General features: G+C 41.5%; 2 protein-coding genes across 4 annotated transcripts; both read right to left on the reverse strand.

Moving 5' to 3' along the window:
• Positions 1 to 1,934: 1,934 nt before the first annotated feature.
• On the reverse strand, positions 1,935 to 6,889 carry LOC122768212 (cell death activator CIDE-3-like). 3 transcript variants are annotated; one of them, XM_044024040.1, is made up of 6 exons: positions 6,619 to 6,889; positions 6,272 to 6,325; positions 5,635 to 5,776; positions 4,045 to 4,191; positions 3,336 to 3,526; positions 1,935 to 2,551 (listed from the first exon to the last, which is right to left on the reverse strand). In XM_044024040.1, exons 1-6 carry the CDS (start codon positions 6,621 to 6,623, stop codon positions 2,338 to 2,340), a joined length of 753 nt encoding a protein of 250 aa, XP_043879975.1. In that variant the 5' UTR covers positions 6,624 to 6,889; the 3' UTR covers positions 1,935 to 2,337. The 3 variants fall into 3 exon arrangements, with proteins under 3 accessions (XP_043879975.1, XP_043879974.1, XP_043879976.1); XM_044024039.1 differs by having other exon boundaries at positions 6,471 to 6,889; XM_044024041.1 differs by having other exon boundaries at positions 6,669 to 6,888.
• Positions 6,890 to 8,676: 1,787 nt separating this feature from the next.
• On the reverse strand, positions 8,677 to 11,026 carry LOC122768218 (urocortin-3-like). The gene is made up of 2 exons (XM_044024045.1): positions 10,691 to 11,026; positions 8,677 to 9,428 (listed from the first exon to the last, which is right to left on the reverse strand). The coding sequence occupies exon 2, from the start codon at positions 9,415 to 9,417 to the stop codon at positions 9,040 to 9,042; it is 378 nt and encodes a 125-aa protein (XP_043879980.1). The 5' UTR covers positions 9,418 to 9,428; positions 10,691 to 11,026; the 3' UTR covers positions 8,677 to 9,039.
• Between the last annotated feature and the right edge of the window lie 953 nt (positions 11,027 to 11,979).

The raw sequence follows: 11,979 nt of genomic DNA on the forward strand, positions 1-11,979 counted from the left end.
CACTCACCGGGTGTCACTACATCACGTCTCCTCGCGGCGGCGCTGCTCAAACGAATGAGGGGGAAACTTGGGGTGGAAGTTACCTGCACAAAGAAGAAGAGGGAGTTTAATGGTGGAGAAAGCGACAGCACGTTAAAAGATGCTCATCCACGTTCAGTGCATAGACTTTATGACCTTTGTTCTCCATGTTGTGAAGAAACAGAGAATTGTTTTTGTTTTCTTCAGTGACACAGATATCGTGACTCAAATGGTTGCAATATATTGATCGTCACAGACTCGTATCGTGATGTTATTGGTATCATGTATCGTGTATTGTATCGTGATGTTATTGGTATCATGTATCGTGTACTGTATCGTGATGTTATTGGTATCATGTATCGTGTATTGTATCGTGATGTTATTGGTATCATGTATCGTATTGTATCGTGATGTTATTGGTATCATGTATCGTATTGTATCGCGATGTTATTGGTATCATGTATCGACGTATCGCGGATGTTATTGGTATCATGTATCGTATTGTATTCATCATGTATCGCGTATATGTTATTGGTATCATGTATTATGTATCGTGATGTTATTGGTATCATGTATCGTGTATTGTATCATGTTATTGGTATCATGTATCGTAGTAATGTTGGTATCATGTATCGCGGTATTGTATCGCGGATGTTATTGGTATCATGTATCGTGTATTGTATCGCGGATGTTATTGGTATCATGTATCGTTTGTATCATGTTATTGGTATCATGTATCGTATTGTATCGCGATGTTATTGGTATCATGTAACGTATGTATCGTGATGTTATTGGTATCATGTATCGTATTGTATCGATGTTATTGGTATCATGTATCGTGTACTGTATCGTGATGTTATTGGTATCATGTATCGTGTACTGTATCGTGATTAACAAAAGCAGACATCAACAAGCAGAGAAAAGTGTCTCAGAGTTGTTTTAACTCTTCATCTGCACTGAAGCGTTACCTCAGATATTTCCTCTTCATCATACATCACCGCCAATTTGATGGAAAAACTCCTCAGGTTTTTTGCTGCCACCTTCTCGACAAGATGGCAAACGTGGCACTTCAGCAGCCCCCTCCCCCGTCTCTTCTCTCTCTCTGTCCCTCTGTCTCTCTCCCCGTCTCTTCTCTCTCTCTGTCCCTCTGTCTCTCTCTCTCTCTCTCTCTCTCCCTCGTCTCTTCTCTCTCTCTGTCCCTCTCTCTCTCCCGTCTCTTCTCTCTCTCCCGTCTCTTTGTCCCTCTCTCTCCCCCGTCTCTTCTCTCTCTCACTTTAATGGTTTCCTTCCTTGTCGTCGCCTCCTGCAGCTGCTGGCTCTTTCCCCGTCTCATCCTCTGGTTTTCTGAGCAGAGACAGGCTCCAGCTGACAGGACAGTGGGGACAATTAGAGGAGCGTGGGAGAGACAGCTGGACCTGTTGCCAATTACACCGACTCTGACCACACACACACACACACACACACACACTCACACAGACACACACACACACACACACAACACTGTACAGAGGACAAGTTTAAAATATAAATGAAGTCTGTTTAAAGCATTGTCATGTGAGTTCATGCAACACTGCACACGACTGTGTTTTTTATCAAGTTTGTGACATTTTGTCCTCGTGACATTCCTCCGCTGCACACAGGAAGTGACTCAAGGCAGCAGCTACTTTACTATCTCACATGTGCATCAGGGTTGACATCAAATTCAAGCAGCACATGAATGATGTCACATGGTTTGTATTCATGAAGATCAAACACAAGCAAAATAGTGACCAAAAAAAACCCACAAACATTTACATACTGTAGCTTTAATTCTAGCACATAACTTAAAAAAAAGAACAATTCTTGTGGACATTCCAGCGCAGCACACAGGAAGTGATTTGTTTCTCGTAAATAAAGACGATGAATTGGTTTTGACTAAAAAAAAAAGAAAAAAAGACATGTTTCTGGAACTGGTTGGAAACATTAAAGTTAAGGAGCTTTCACAAGATCAGACCGTATTGTCAGACTTGATGTAACTGTGCCAGGAGTGTTTTTGCAAATGCTCTGAATTCTTCAGATGGGAACAGTTAGTCACTGGAGCTTTAAAGGATCAGTGAGTAACATTCAGGAAGGTTTATTGGCACACGTTTGACCTTGAAATGAACTTTTACTTATTCACCTCTAAAGGAAAAAGAAAGTGACACAGTGATGAAAAGTTGTAACAGTGCAGGAGCGTCAATGAGCTTTTGTCCAAACTGCACAGGCAACGGTGACATCATCAGGTGGGAATCACCCGTTTCATCCGTGCACTAAATCCGTACCGTCTTCAGCTGGAGTCCATCACCAGTAAGACATTCTTCCCAGCAGCATGTGCTGCAGCTGCCTCATCCTGCCTTTCTGTGGCAGCGGCAGCTTCTTCTCCGCTTGTTGTTCCTCCTCCTCCTCCTCCTCCTCCTCCTCCTCGTCCTCCAGCAGCTGCTCGATGTAGCCGGAGGAGCCAAGCAGGATGTGACCTGTGGCCTGCATGGACAAGACGGTCCATCGCAGAGCCTCCCTGGAAGCACAGTGCAGAGAGGGAGAGATTTAGAGGGTTGAATGAAGTATCAGCAGAAAACAAGAGCATGACATCAAGTATATATATATCACACACTTTGTTTCATCTTGGAACTTGAGTGTGTGTCAATGTGTAAATCACTCACTCCCTGCACCAAAGTCCATAGAGAAAAGAGTCCAATTGTGTTATTTTGTGACGTTTGTGTTTGGAAGTGACACAAGTTTACCACACGAGGCAGCAGTAGACCGGCAGCTCTACATGAACTCTTTGGAATCTCTTTGGAATTTGGTGCAGGAAAGTGAGCAGTTTACAAACTTCTGTTTTTCTTTGGAAATCGCAGTCAGAAACAGCCGTGGCATAAATGATAAAGTGATCAATGGCTGAAATCTATTTTTCCCTTTTTGTCCCTGCTGCAGGTTTTCAGAGAGTCGGCGTCTCAGGCAGCGACAGCAGCTGCAGCTCATGACACCGATGTCGACGTCACAGAACCCTCTCGCCCTGTAGCTCCAGCACCAAAGGTCGTGAAATGCAATCTTCTCTCACAATCTCTTCGTCCACACAAGTGTATATGCACATTACAGCTTCGTGTGAGGCTCTATATTGTTTTAGGGTCTGTGCACAGAAGACTGTAACTGGTGTGGACGTGATATTAAAGCAGCTGAGATACAATAATAACACAGATCGTTAGTGGGAGACTTTCATATCACAGCAACAAGTCTTCAGTAAAGTCACCAGAGAAATAATGTTGAAGCGTAAATAAATAACAGGTTTCAACTTTACTCACTTGAGCATCTTCTTGGCAGCGTAACACTGTACTTCATAAGACATGGTGTACACGCCGTAGAGGGTCGCCTTCACGTTGAGGCAGCCGATGAAATCCTTGGGGTTATTTTTGTAGAGATCAAAGGTCACCGTGGCCACATCTGTCCGTTCCAGTGGCCTGTGTTTGCAGACATGACCTCTGGAGAGACAGTTCTGTGAGAGAGAGGGAGACACGCGTCAGGTCAGAGGGGACGGACGCACGCGTCTCATGCTGCTGTCCACCGCTCAGGGTCGATATAAGGTCACCAGAGTGAATATTTGCAGCTCTACAAATCACAGCATGAATCCATTTGTATGTTAATGAATTGCTTTGGGGTGAACGTGACTCATATTTGATTCATATTCAAAACGCGGCCTTTCATTGTTCTTCCTCAGATTGTGATGAAAAATCCATCTCTTCTCTCGTGTTCACCTGCGCTGGTCACATTACTCGTCTGTTCACTTTGAAAGACTAAATATTTGCCGCTATTGAATTCCTCTGAATAGTCAGTGGTCACACATTAATGTGACATGTGACATTAATGTGGCTGCTGCGAGAAAGAGGCGGTTAATTCTTCTTTCACAACAATCACTGGCGTCACTCAAAATAAAATAAACTTCCCACTGTGTGTCATGCAGTGAAGCAACTGAGCAACAGTGACACCCAGTGGTTAATGTGGAAAGAGTCGTACAGGATGTGGGCTCCACTTCTCTCCCATGTCCAGGAGCATGAGGACAGAGTTGTTTTGCAGCGTCTCGAAGAACTCCTCCGTCTCCACGTCTGTGCCGTCCTCGTCCAGAACCAAGGAACCGGGCGTCACATTCAGCGAGAAACTCGCCTGAGAGAACACGGACGAAAACAAAGCAATGTTTTTATTATTATTATTATTATTATTATTATTATTATTATTATTAATAATAATAATAATAATAATAATAACAACAATAAACTTCATTTATATTGCACTTTTCTTAACAGTATCTCAGTGTACATGCATACATGGTAATGGAGAGAAAGAAACAAACCCAACAGATCACACAACGGAGAGTAAGTGGAGACAGTGGATTAAGAAACTAAGGCTAATATTTAAGCGCAAAGGGAAATTTTAATCTAAATACGTGCAGTCAGTTGTTGCTAAGAAGAAGAAAGTTTACACAACACACGTCTGTGAAGGTTCTCGGTCGTCTTTTCTTTTCTTCAAATCCAGACTGTTTTTCATAAACGTGCTTGTAAATTTAATCTGGATTATTTTGTCTTGTGTTTGTGTTTTAAACGTGTCACTGTCGAGTTGAAAAAGAGGTTCTTAATCTCAATGGGATTTTCCTGGTTAAATAAAAAAAATAAAAACTTCTCATCTTAAACTGTCAGGCCACTTTATTAGGTACAACTGTTTTACTGCCATCTAATAAACCCAGTGCATTTAGGCATGCAGACCTGCTCACTGTTGCCGCAGATCTCCTATCACACAACCATCTGTAGAGTTTGACAGAATGGTCTGCAGCAGCAGTTCTCTGGATGATGTGATGCAAGAAGTCATGAGAGAATAACCAATGTGGCTCAAAAGGCAACAGTCGCTGACACAACACGACTGACAGTCTGCAGAAGATCATCTTTGAATACTTCAAACCTGGAAGCAGATGTTCTACAGGAGCAGAACAACACATGGAATTCTTCTCCTGTACTTTTATTAGATGCTCTGTAAGTGACGGGTCAGTCACTGGGTGAGTAAATGTGACCTGAAGGTCATGAGTCCAGAACACTTCGGGCCTGTTTCTCTACATGAAGACTAGAGGTCATGATTCTCATCACGTGTTTCGTGAATTAAATATTTAGTTTAGACATTGGTCTTATTCAAAATATTAAACTGCAGACAAAAATGCAGCTACTAGCATTATTCAATAAATCTAAGTGCAGTAGCAGTTAAATACGTGCCTGTTTTTTGAGAGGACAGAAGCAGCTCTTTTAGTGACTAAATCTCTTATTTCTTATCTGAATAACATCAGAGTTAGCGGTGAAGACACTGGTTCTCTGAGTAAGTTACTCGTCAAGTTTGATACAATTAACCGCGAACTGTAGAACAATGTTGCCGTTGCCTCTGTCTGTACTGACCTGAAACAAATCACTTCCATTTGTGCAAATTAAACTATATTATGAGACAGCTGCACTCATGTCTTAACATGAAGACACCACAGGGACGATGACGAATGGTGAAGGAGTGAGTCACAAACAACGTAAACCTTCCACGTGCTGCAGAGCGTGAACCCGCTTCATGGCTCCTCACCTTGTTCACGAGGGTCTCCAGCGAGTCCGCGATGATGCCTTTCTTTACGCTGCGGTCAGCGTTCGTGACTCTGAAGGATTTGTTTCGCACGGATAAACCAAACAGGAGCTGCTGGGTCATCAACGCGCTGGCTGACACACACCTGAGACAGAGAGACACAACTTACACAGTAAGAGTGAGAAGAACAGTTAATCCTTCCAATAAACTGCAGCTAAAATGAAATAAAAGGTTGTTTTTTTTAAATAATAATAATAATAATGATAATAATAATAATAATAATAATAATAATACAGACTGAAACCAATCCAAACATAATATCACAGTTTATAAGGGCTTTAGGAGTGTCATCATGATATTGTGATTCCCACCCCTACCGTTTGTTTTTGGTGTAGAAATGAATTAAAAATCGTTTCTTAATTGACTTTAATTTACCTGCACTGAAATATAAAGTTATGGAGGTTTTAGTTTTAGTACAGAAAGACACAGGACACAGTTGTTAAAGTTTACAGAATATTCAATTAGAGAACCTGGAATCCCACATAAAAGACAATAGAATTCAACACAATAAGTCTGAGCACCAGAGTAAATGTAAAGTAAATGTAAAGTAAATGTAAAGTAAATGTAAAGTAAATGTTACCTGGAGAGTGAAGACGGCGTCAACAGGCTCAGAGAGTTCATGGTGTAACTTGACCTGTGACGGAGACACAGGTGAGACAATCCCTTTAAAAACTGTCAAAAACTGCGAGACTTTAGCTTTAACTTGTCAACGTAACGTTGATTTAATCTCGAGGACAGACAAAGACTTTCAACAACAACACAACAGGGCGGAACTTCACCAGACGTCGTTTGTCATTGGCGTGTTGTTCCTAATCCACTCAGGATGATAAACGCTCGGTGTCGTCACTGAACTTTGTGCGGATTATAATCTCTGCCAAACCACGTTGACCAACTCTCCGTGAACATTCACCCTCATACTTCACTTACAACATACACTGATGGTTTAACAAACACCGTCAACTGTCCACAGCACGGACCTGTCTCACGGATGTGTGACTGTGCAGACGACAACTTCCACGGTCCACGGTCCACTGTCCTGTGTCACAAATAGCCCCGCCCCCTCCCAGCCTTAGCAATTAGCTGCAATGTAGCACTAGCTCTTTACACTTTGATCCAGAATCACAGGAAACAGAGAAAAGTGAAAACTTGAATCTCACTCTGTGTTTACACTCGTGAACTCTTACTGCCCCGCGTGCGCGCGTGCATCACTAATGCTGTGTGTGTGTGTGTGTGTGTAAATCACTGTCAATTATTCTGTTTTTATTATTAAATGTAGTTTCTGCATGTTAGTGTCCATAATGTTCTTTACATATCCTCATAACGAGCTGGTGAGACTGTAAATGTAAAACTGAAAAGTCCGTTTATCTTGTAAACTCTTGAACTTTGTGTCTCTTCTGATGTCACGTCATTGCACACACAGCTGCACAGAAGACTAAGTGTACGTGTGTGTGTGTGTGTGTGTGTGTGTGTGTAAATCAGTCTACTCAGATATAGCTGCATTTACAACTGTGCAGACTATGAGAAGCAGAACATCACACATTCTTAATCTAATCAAGTACATTAGTGTAATGTAAACATGACAAAAACATACACAGCAACAACACATGTTTACAACACTGTCTGATTCTCTTCTCACGTGTTATCACAGAGTGTGGGGTGGCCAGTGAATCACCTCTGTAATAATAATAATAATAATAATAATAATAATACAAGGGTTTCTTGTTCAACAAGGATTGTCTGTCTCTAAATAATTCCGTTAAAAAGTGATTGTTTATTTTTACATATAACCTTATTTTAATTAAAGAGCATTTTAACTAAAAAAAAAAGACACCTTTAGGTCATACATCAATGCAAACATGCAAATGTGAGAGTTACTGAAAAAGCACAGCAATTCCCACGGTTTCGTCATTGTTCAGGACATTATCTTACAAGTATAGTATGAAGCAAGCATGGTGCAACTCCCTGAAGTCACTGCGTCATTCTGCACAAGCAGAGCACACGCACATCTGTGTCACCTCACCTGTACGTCAGTTACAACCCAGTCATTGAATATGGAAATAATCTGCTGTTGTACGAGGGGAAACTCACAGCCACAGCCTTTAACATGACACAAAGCAGGAGTTAAGCTCCTTCCTTATTTAAGATGACTGTCTGTGGACTGGATCAGATGTGCCACAAATCGCTGCCCGGCTCAAGGGCACAATACACGAGTACGTACTTGCTTACTTGGGAAGTATATACTTGAGAAGTACGCTGGGAGTACACAAGTATGTGTCTGTTTCTTAATACTCAAGTAAGCAAGTATGTACTGCCCGAACCGAACCCCAGAGAAACTCTGTGATTTTACATCAAGGTAAACGAGAGTTTCTGACCCACCGCTGCCTCCATTATTGAGTTCAAATGTGTTATTTTGTGAAATCCTTCATTTGGATTTAAATAAGCAACATAAAGTCACCAAGTGAAGCAGCAGAGTTCTGACAGTGTCAACACTGGGCCTTTGTTGTGGATTCAGTTGATGAGTTAGTGTAATCTCTGACTCTGTTATTAAAGCAGCCGTAAGTGAGGCATGAACTAAGTCAAGGTCGTGAGTGTAAAACAGAGCAAACTGGAACGCAGCTTCTCGGATGAATCACGACGAATCACGACGAATCACACACACCCCCACACACAAACCCACACACACACCCACACACCCACACACACACACACACACACACACAGCATCCGCGCCTCAAATATCTGCCACTCATTCACCAAATTTATCAAGTACCACGTGAACAAAGGTGCATAGAAAGGGTTTGTTTCTACTTCAGAGGTCAATTTCCTGTCGGCGTCTTTGTCCCGCTATCACACATCAGGTCCCACTGTGGGTGACGCAGACTCATCTGACTCTCACCCATTCATGTGTGCCGTGCTGATGCTTGTAATCATCTTCAGCAGAAATGAATTAAGACTTGAGGGGAGGGGGAAGGAAAAACACGGGTGTGACGTGGAGTTTTATTTCTCTTTGAAATCAAGATTACAACATGCAAACAACAAGAAGCAGATTCCAGAACCTGATCAGAGTTTCTGAGCCACAGGTGAATCATCATTGAGACGAAAGACCTGCTTCATCTACTCGTCCACGGTGTCCTTTTGTGCGATGCTCAGTCCACGTGGATAACATGAGCTAACATGATAAATGACTTAAAACAAGTATGAAAGTAAAGCAGATCTAATCTCTAACGGGCAGATACTGACTGTTTTCTACCCTGACCAGTTACCTGGTGCCACATCGTGTTAACTCCACTGCAAGGTGAGATTTTCTTTTCCTTCAAGCCCCCAAAATGTGCTCCTACACAGGCCCGATCATTTCCGCTTGCCTATTCGTGCCATGAGTTCTGCGTTTGCTGCAGCCTTGGTCCTCATGTCCTGGTTCTTGGCCAGGTCTATGAGGACACTGAGGATGCTCGTGGGGACATCGAGGGACAAGGCAAAGCGGGAACCCTGCTGGGCTCTCTTTGGCACCGGGGAGGCCGGACGCTGGGTGCGCGCCCGCCGGAGCACCGCGTGATGCGAGTTCAACACGCCGCTGCGGTTGAGGATGTCGACGGCCAGCACCTCCCTCTGTGTGTCTTCGTCCAGTTTGGAGAGAGCGGCGCCGCCCCTCTGGCTGTGGGCGCAACGCAGCAGCAGCAGCAGCAGCAGCAGCAGAGGAAGACAGACGCACAGGCGCGCACTTGTCATAGTCAGACTGTCTGCAGGGAGACGAGAGAGAGAGAGAGAGAGAGAGAGAGAGAGAGACAAGGTCACAACTGTTTCACAACCGTTTCACAACCGTTTCACAACTGTGGCTCAGTGACGACATCCACCAGCAACTTTTACTTCTAGACTAAAGGAAGTCTCTTCAAAATGATGATTCTTTAATCATTTCATATAAGAAATTAACTGTCGTTAATGCTGAAAGTCAAAGGTTAAAAAGAACATGCATTACCCAGAAGGCCTGCACATGCTTAAAATATAAGAATACATTAATAATGAATACAAAAGCACAACAATAAAAGGAAGAATATAAATACACATAAAAATCAAAGAAGCTGATGACGAACTTTAGAAATCTCTGCTGATAAACCCTATTTTTCTGTTAACAAATAAATAAAATTCTTGCACTTAAAGAAACATTTATTCATACATTTTTTATCTCCATTCTGATCAAATGGTGCGTTTTATACAAATAATGTATAAAGTACATATTAAATATGTTAAACCAGGTCATAATTGGCTGATGCAGATTATTATTATTACATCTACTATTAGATTAGACGACATTAGATTACACCTACATTCACTTATTATTGCAGCAAAAGGGTCAAAGGTATAATACAAATATAAAAAGCAATATAAAAGAAAAAAGTAGTGATTACTAAAAAATGATAGAATTACCAATAAAAATGCATAAACATAAATAGGGAAAAGAATTTGCAATAAAATTAGGATAGGATTTTTACATATAATACCAAATTTTATATCAATCTGTGTAATCTAGAGGCCCCCACTGTGCAGTAGTTGGATTATTGTAGTTATTATTGTATGTCTACACAAAAAATAATTTGATAAACAATTTAAAGTATTACATAATTGATCATTTATAAACTCTTTTCACACTACTTTATTTTCTCAAGAAAAAAAACGACATTATTTTCTTATTTATGTGCAGATGACCTTGTTAATATACATGATAATATGGGTGAAATGTATGTATAATGTAACATAAAGCAGCAGGAGTGACGGACAACCCTAAAAACTCTAATATCAAACCAGACCATCATTTACCCCAATCTGTGTCGACGTCGAGATTAACTGAGCATAAATGTGTTTACACACAAAAGCATTCTGTATAAAAACTTTAAAATCATTACACAAATAATAACGAATGAATTACACATGAATCCACTTTTAGCCACTTATAAAATCATGCATTATGTTGTGATGTACGTGCAGATGAATCATGCAGACTCACTCAGTGTCACCACGTCTTCTTCTTCTGGACCAACACTCTGACCCTCACACGTCCTGTGATGCTGGATCTTCTTCTTCTCCTTGTTTGAGAGCGACCTGTGTGGATCACGGCCGGATGTTCAAGTGCACTCCCGCCCCGCTCGTGCTGCGACTTTGTCTTCAGCCACATCAGCCTTTTGTTGTGACACGAGCTCCTTCCACTCGCGGTTTATCTTTTACATCTCTACACTTCATCGCACCGCCCCTCATTTCATCTCATTTCCTCCACACTTATCGTCATCGTCGTCGTCCCTCTCTTTCTAAAAATAACAATGGTTATTTGGCCTGTAATGAATTGTGCCCCTTTATCATCATGTATCACCTCCACTTTAAAGAAGATAAGTACCAGAAAACTGCAATAAAACCTGTGGTGTTTCTGTTTCTGTGGCTTTAAAGGCCAGTCCTGTTTCACTTTAAGTTTTAACAACACGTCACATTTCCTCATTAAAGAGTCAGCCCACAGGCCAAACTGCATCCTACGTCACCAACAAAAAACAAAACAATTCTGCATCAAAGAACAGGCCATAAACGTGATTGTATTAAATAAAACTTAACCCTTAGAACACAGAAAATATCCTTATTTAAGCACAACCTAGACAATTTTCACCCACTGTGTAAACACAACGGAGCCAAAAACTACTCAAAATGTTTAAAATGGGATTGAATTTGTGACATTTTGGAAATGGGTTCACTTTCGCTCGTGAACCCATAGAGAAGAAATAAAAACGGTCTAATTTTGTGACTTCTGCACAATTATTGCTACTTTATATCATGACTAAAAATGCAATATAAAACGAATCATAACTTTGACTCAACAACACATAAGACACGTTTTTTAAAAGCCTGAATATGTGACTTAAACACACACCCCCAGGATGTCCATATAAGGACACGTGTATTATGATCACGGGTGCACCTGCGGCACAGATCCATGCCACGTGAGCACTAAAGGGTTAATAACAACAACAGAGTAAAAGCAACATGGATTTGTTTCCCCGGGTTTAAATGTAGAAAAACGGAGCGTGATTAACGATCTAATAATCTGAATAAGTGCTCTGTACTTAAAGGAACATATTGTATGATGACATGTCCGTCTATTTACAGAACAGAGGAGGAGGAGGAGGAGGAGGTCAGACTGAGGAGCCTCCACAAAGAAAGAAAGCCCTCTGGAGAACAAGGAGGAGGAAGAGGCTGTCAGGCCCAGGAGGGAGATTCACCAAGACAGAGTGCACCTCGTTTCCTGAATCACCT

This window comes from Solea senegalensis, linkage group LG4, assembly GCF_019176455.1.
Source record: "Solea senegalensis isolate Sse05_10M linkage group LG4, IFAPA_SoseM_1, whole genome shotgun sequence".
Classification (NCBI taxonomy): domain Eukaryota; kingdom Metazoa; phylum Chordata; class Actinopteri; order Pleuronectiformes; family Soleidae; genus Solea; species Solea senegalensis.

Bases quoted from the DNA above. Each gene is read 5' to 3' on its own strand.
- LOC122768212 (XM_044024039.1), bottom strand. The intron at 4,192-5,634 runs GTGAGGAGCCAT...GTGTTCTCTCAG, and splicing joins TGGAGACCCTCGTGAACAAG to GCGAGTTTCTCGCTGAATGT. The intron at 2,552-3,335 runs GTGAGTAAAGTT...CTGTGCTTCCAG, and splicing joins GCTGCCAAGAAGATGCTCAA to GGAGGCTCTGCGATGGACCG.
- LOC122768218 (XM_044024045.1), bottom strand. From the start codon at position 9,417: ATGACAAGTGCGCGCCTGTGCGTCTGTCTTCCTCTGCTGCTGCTGCTG.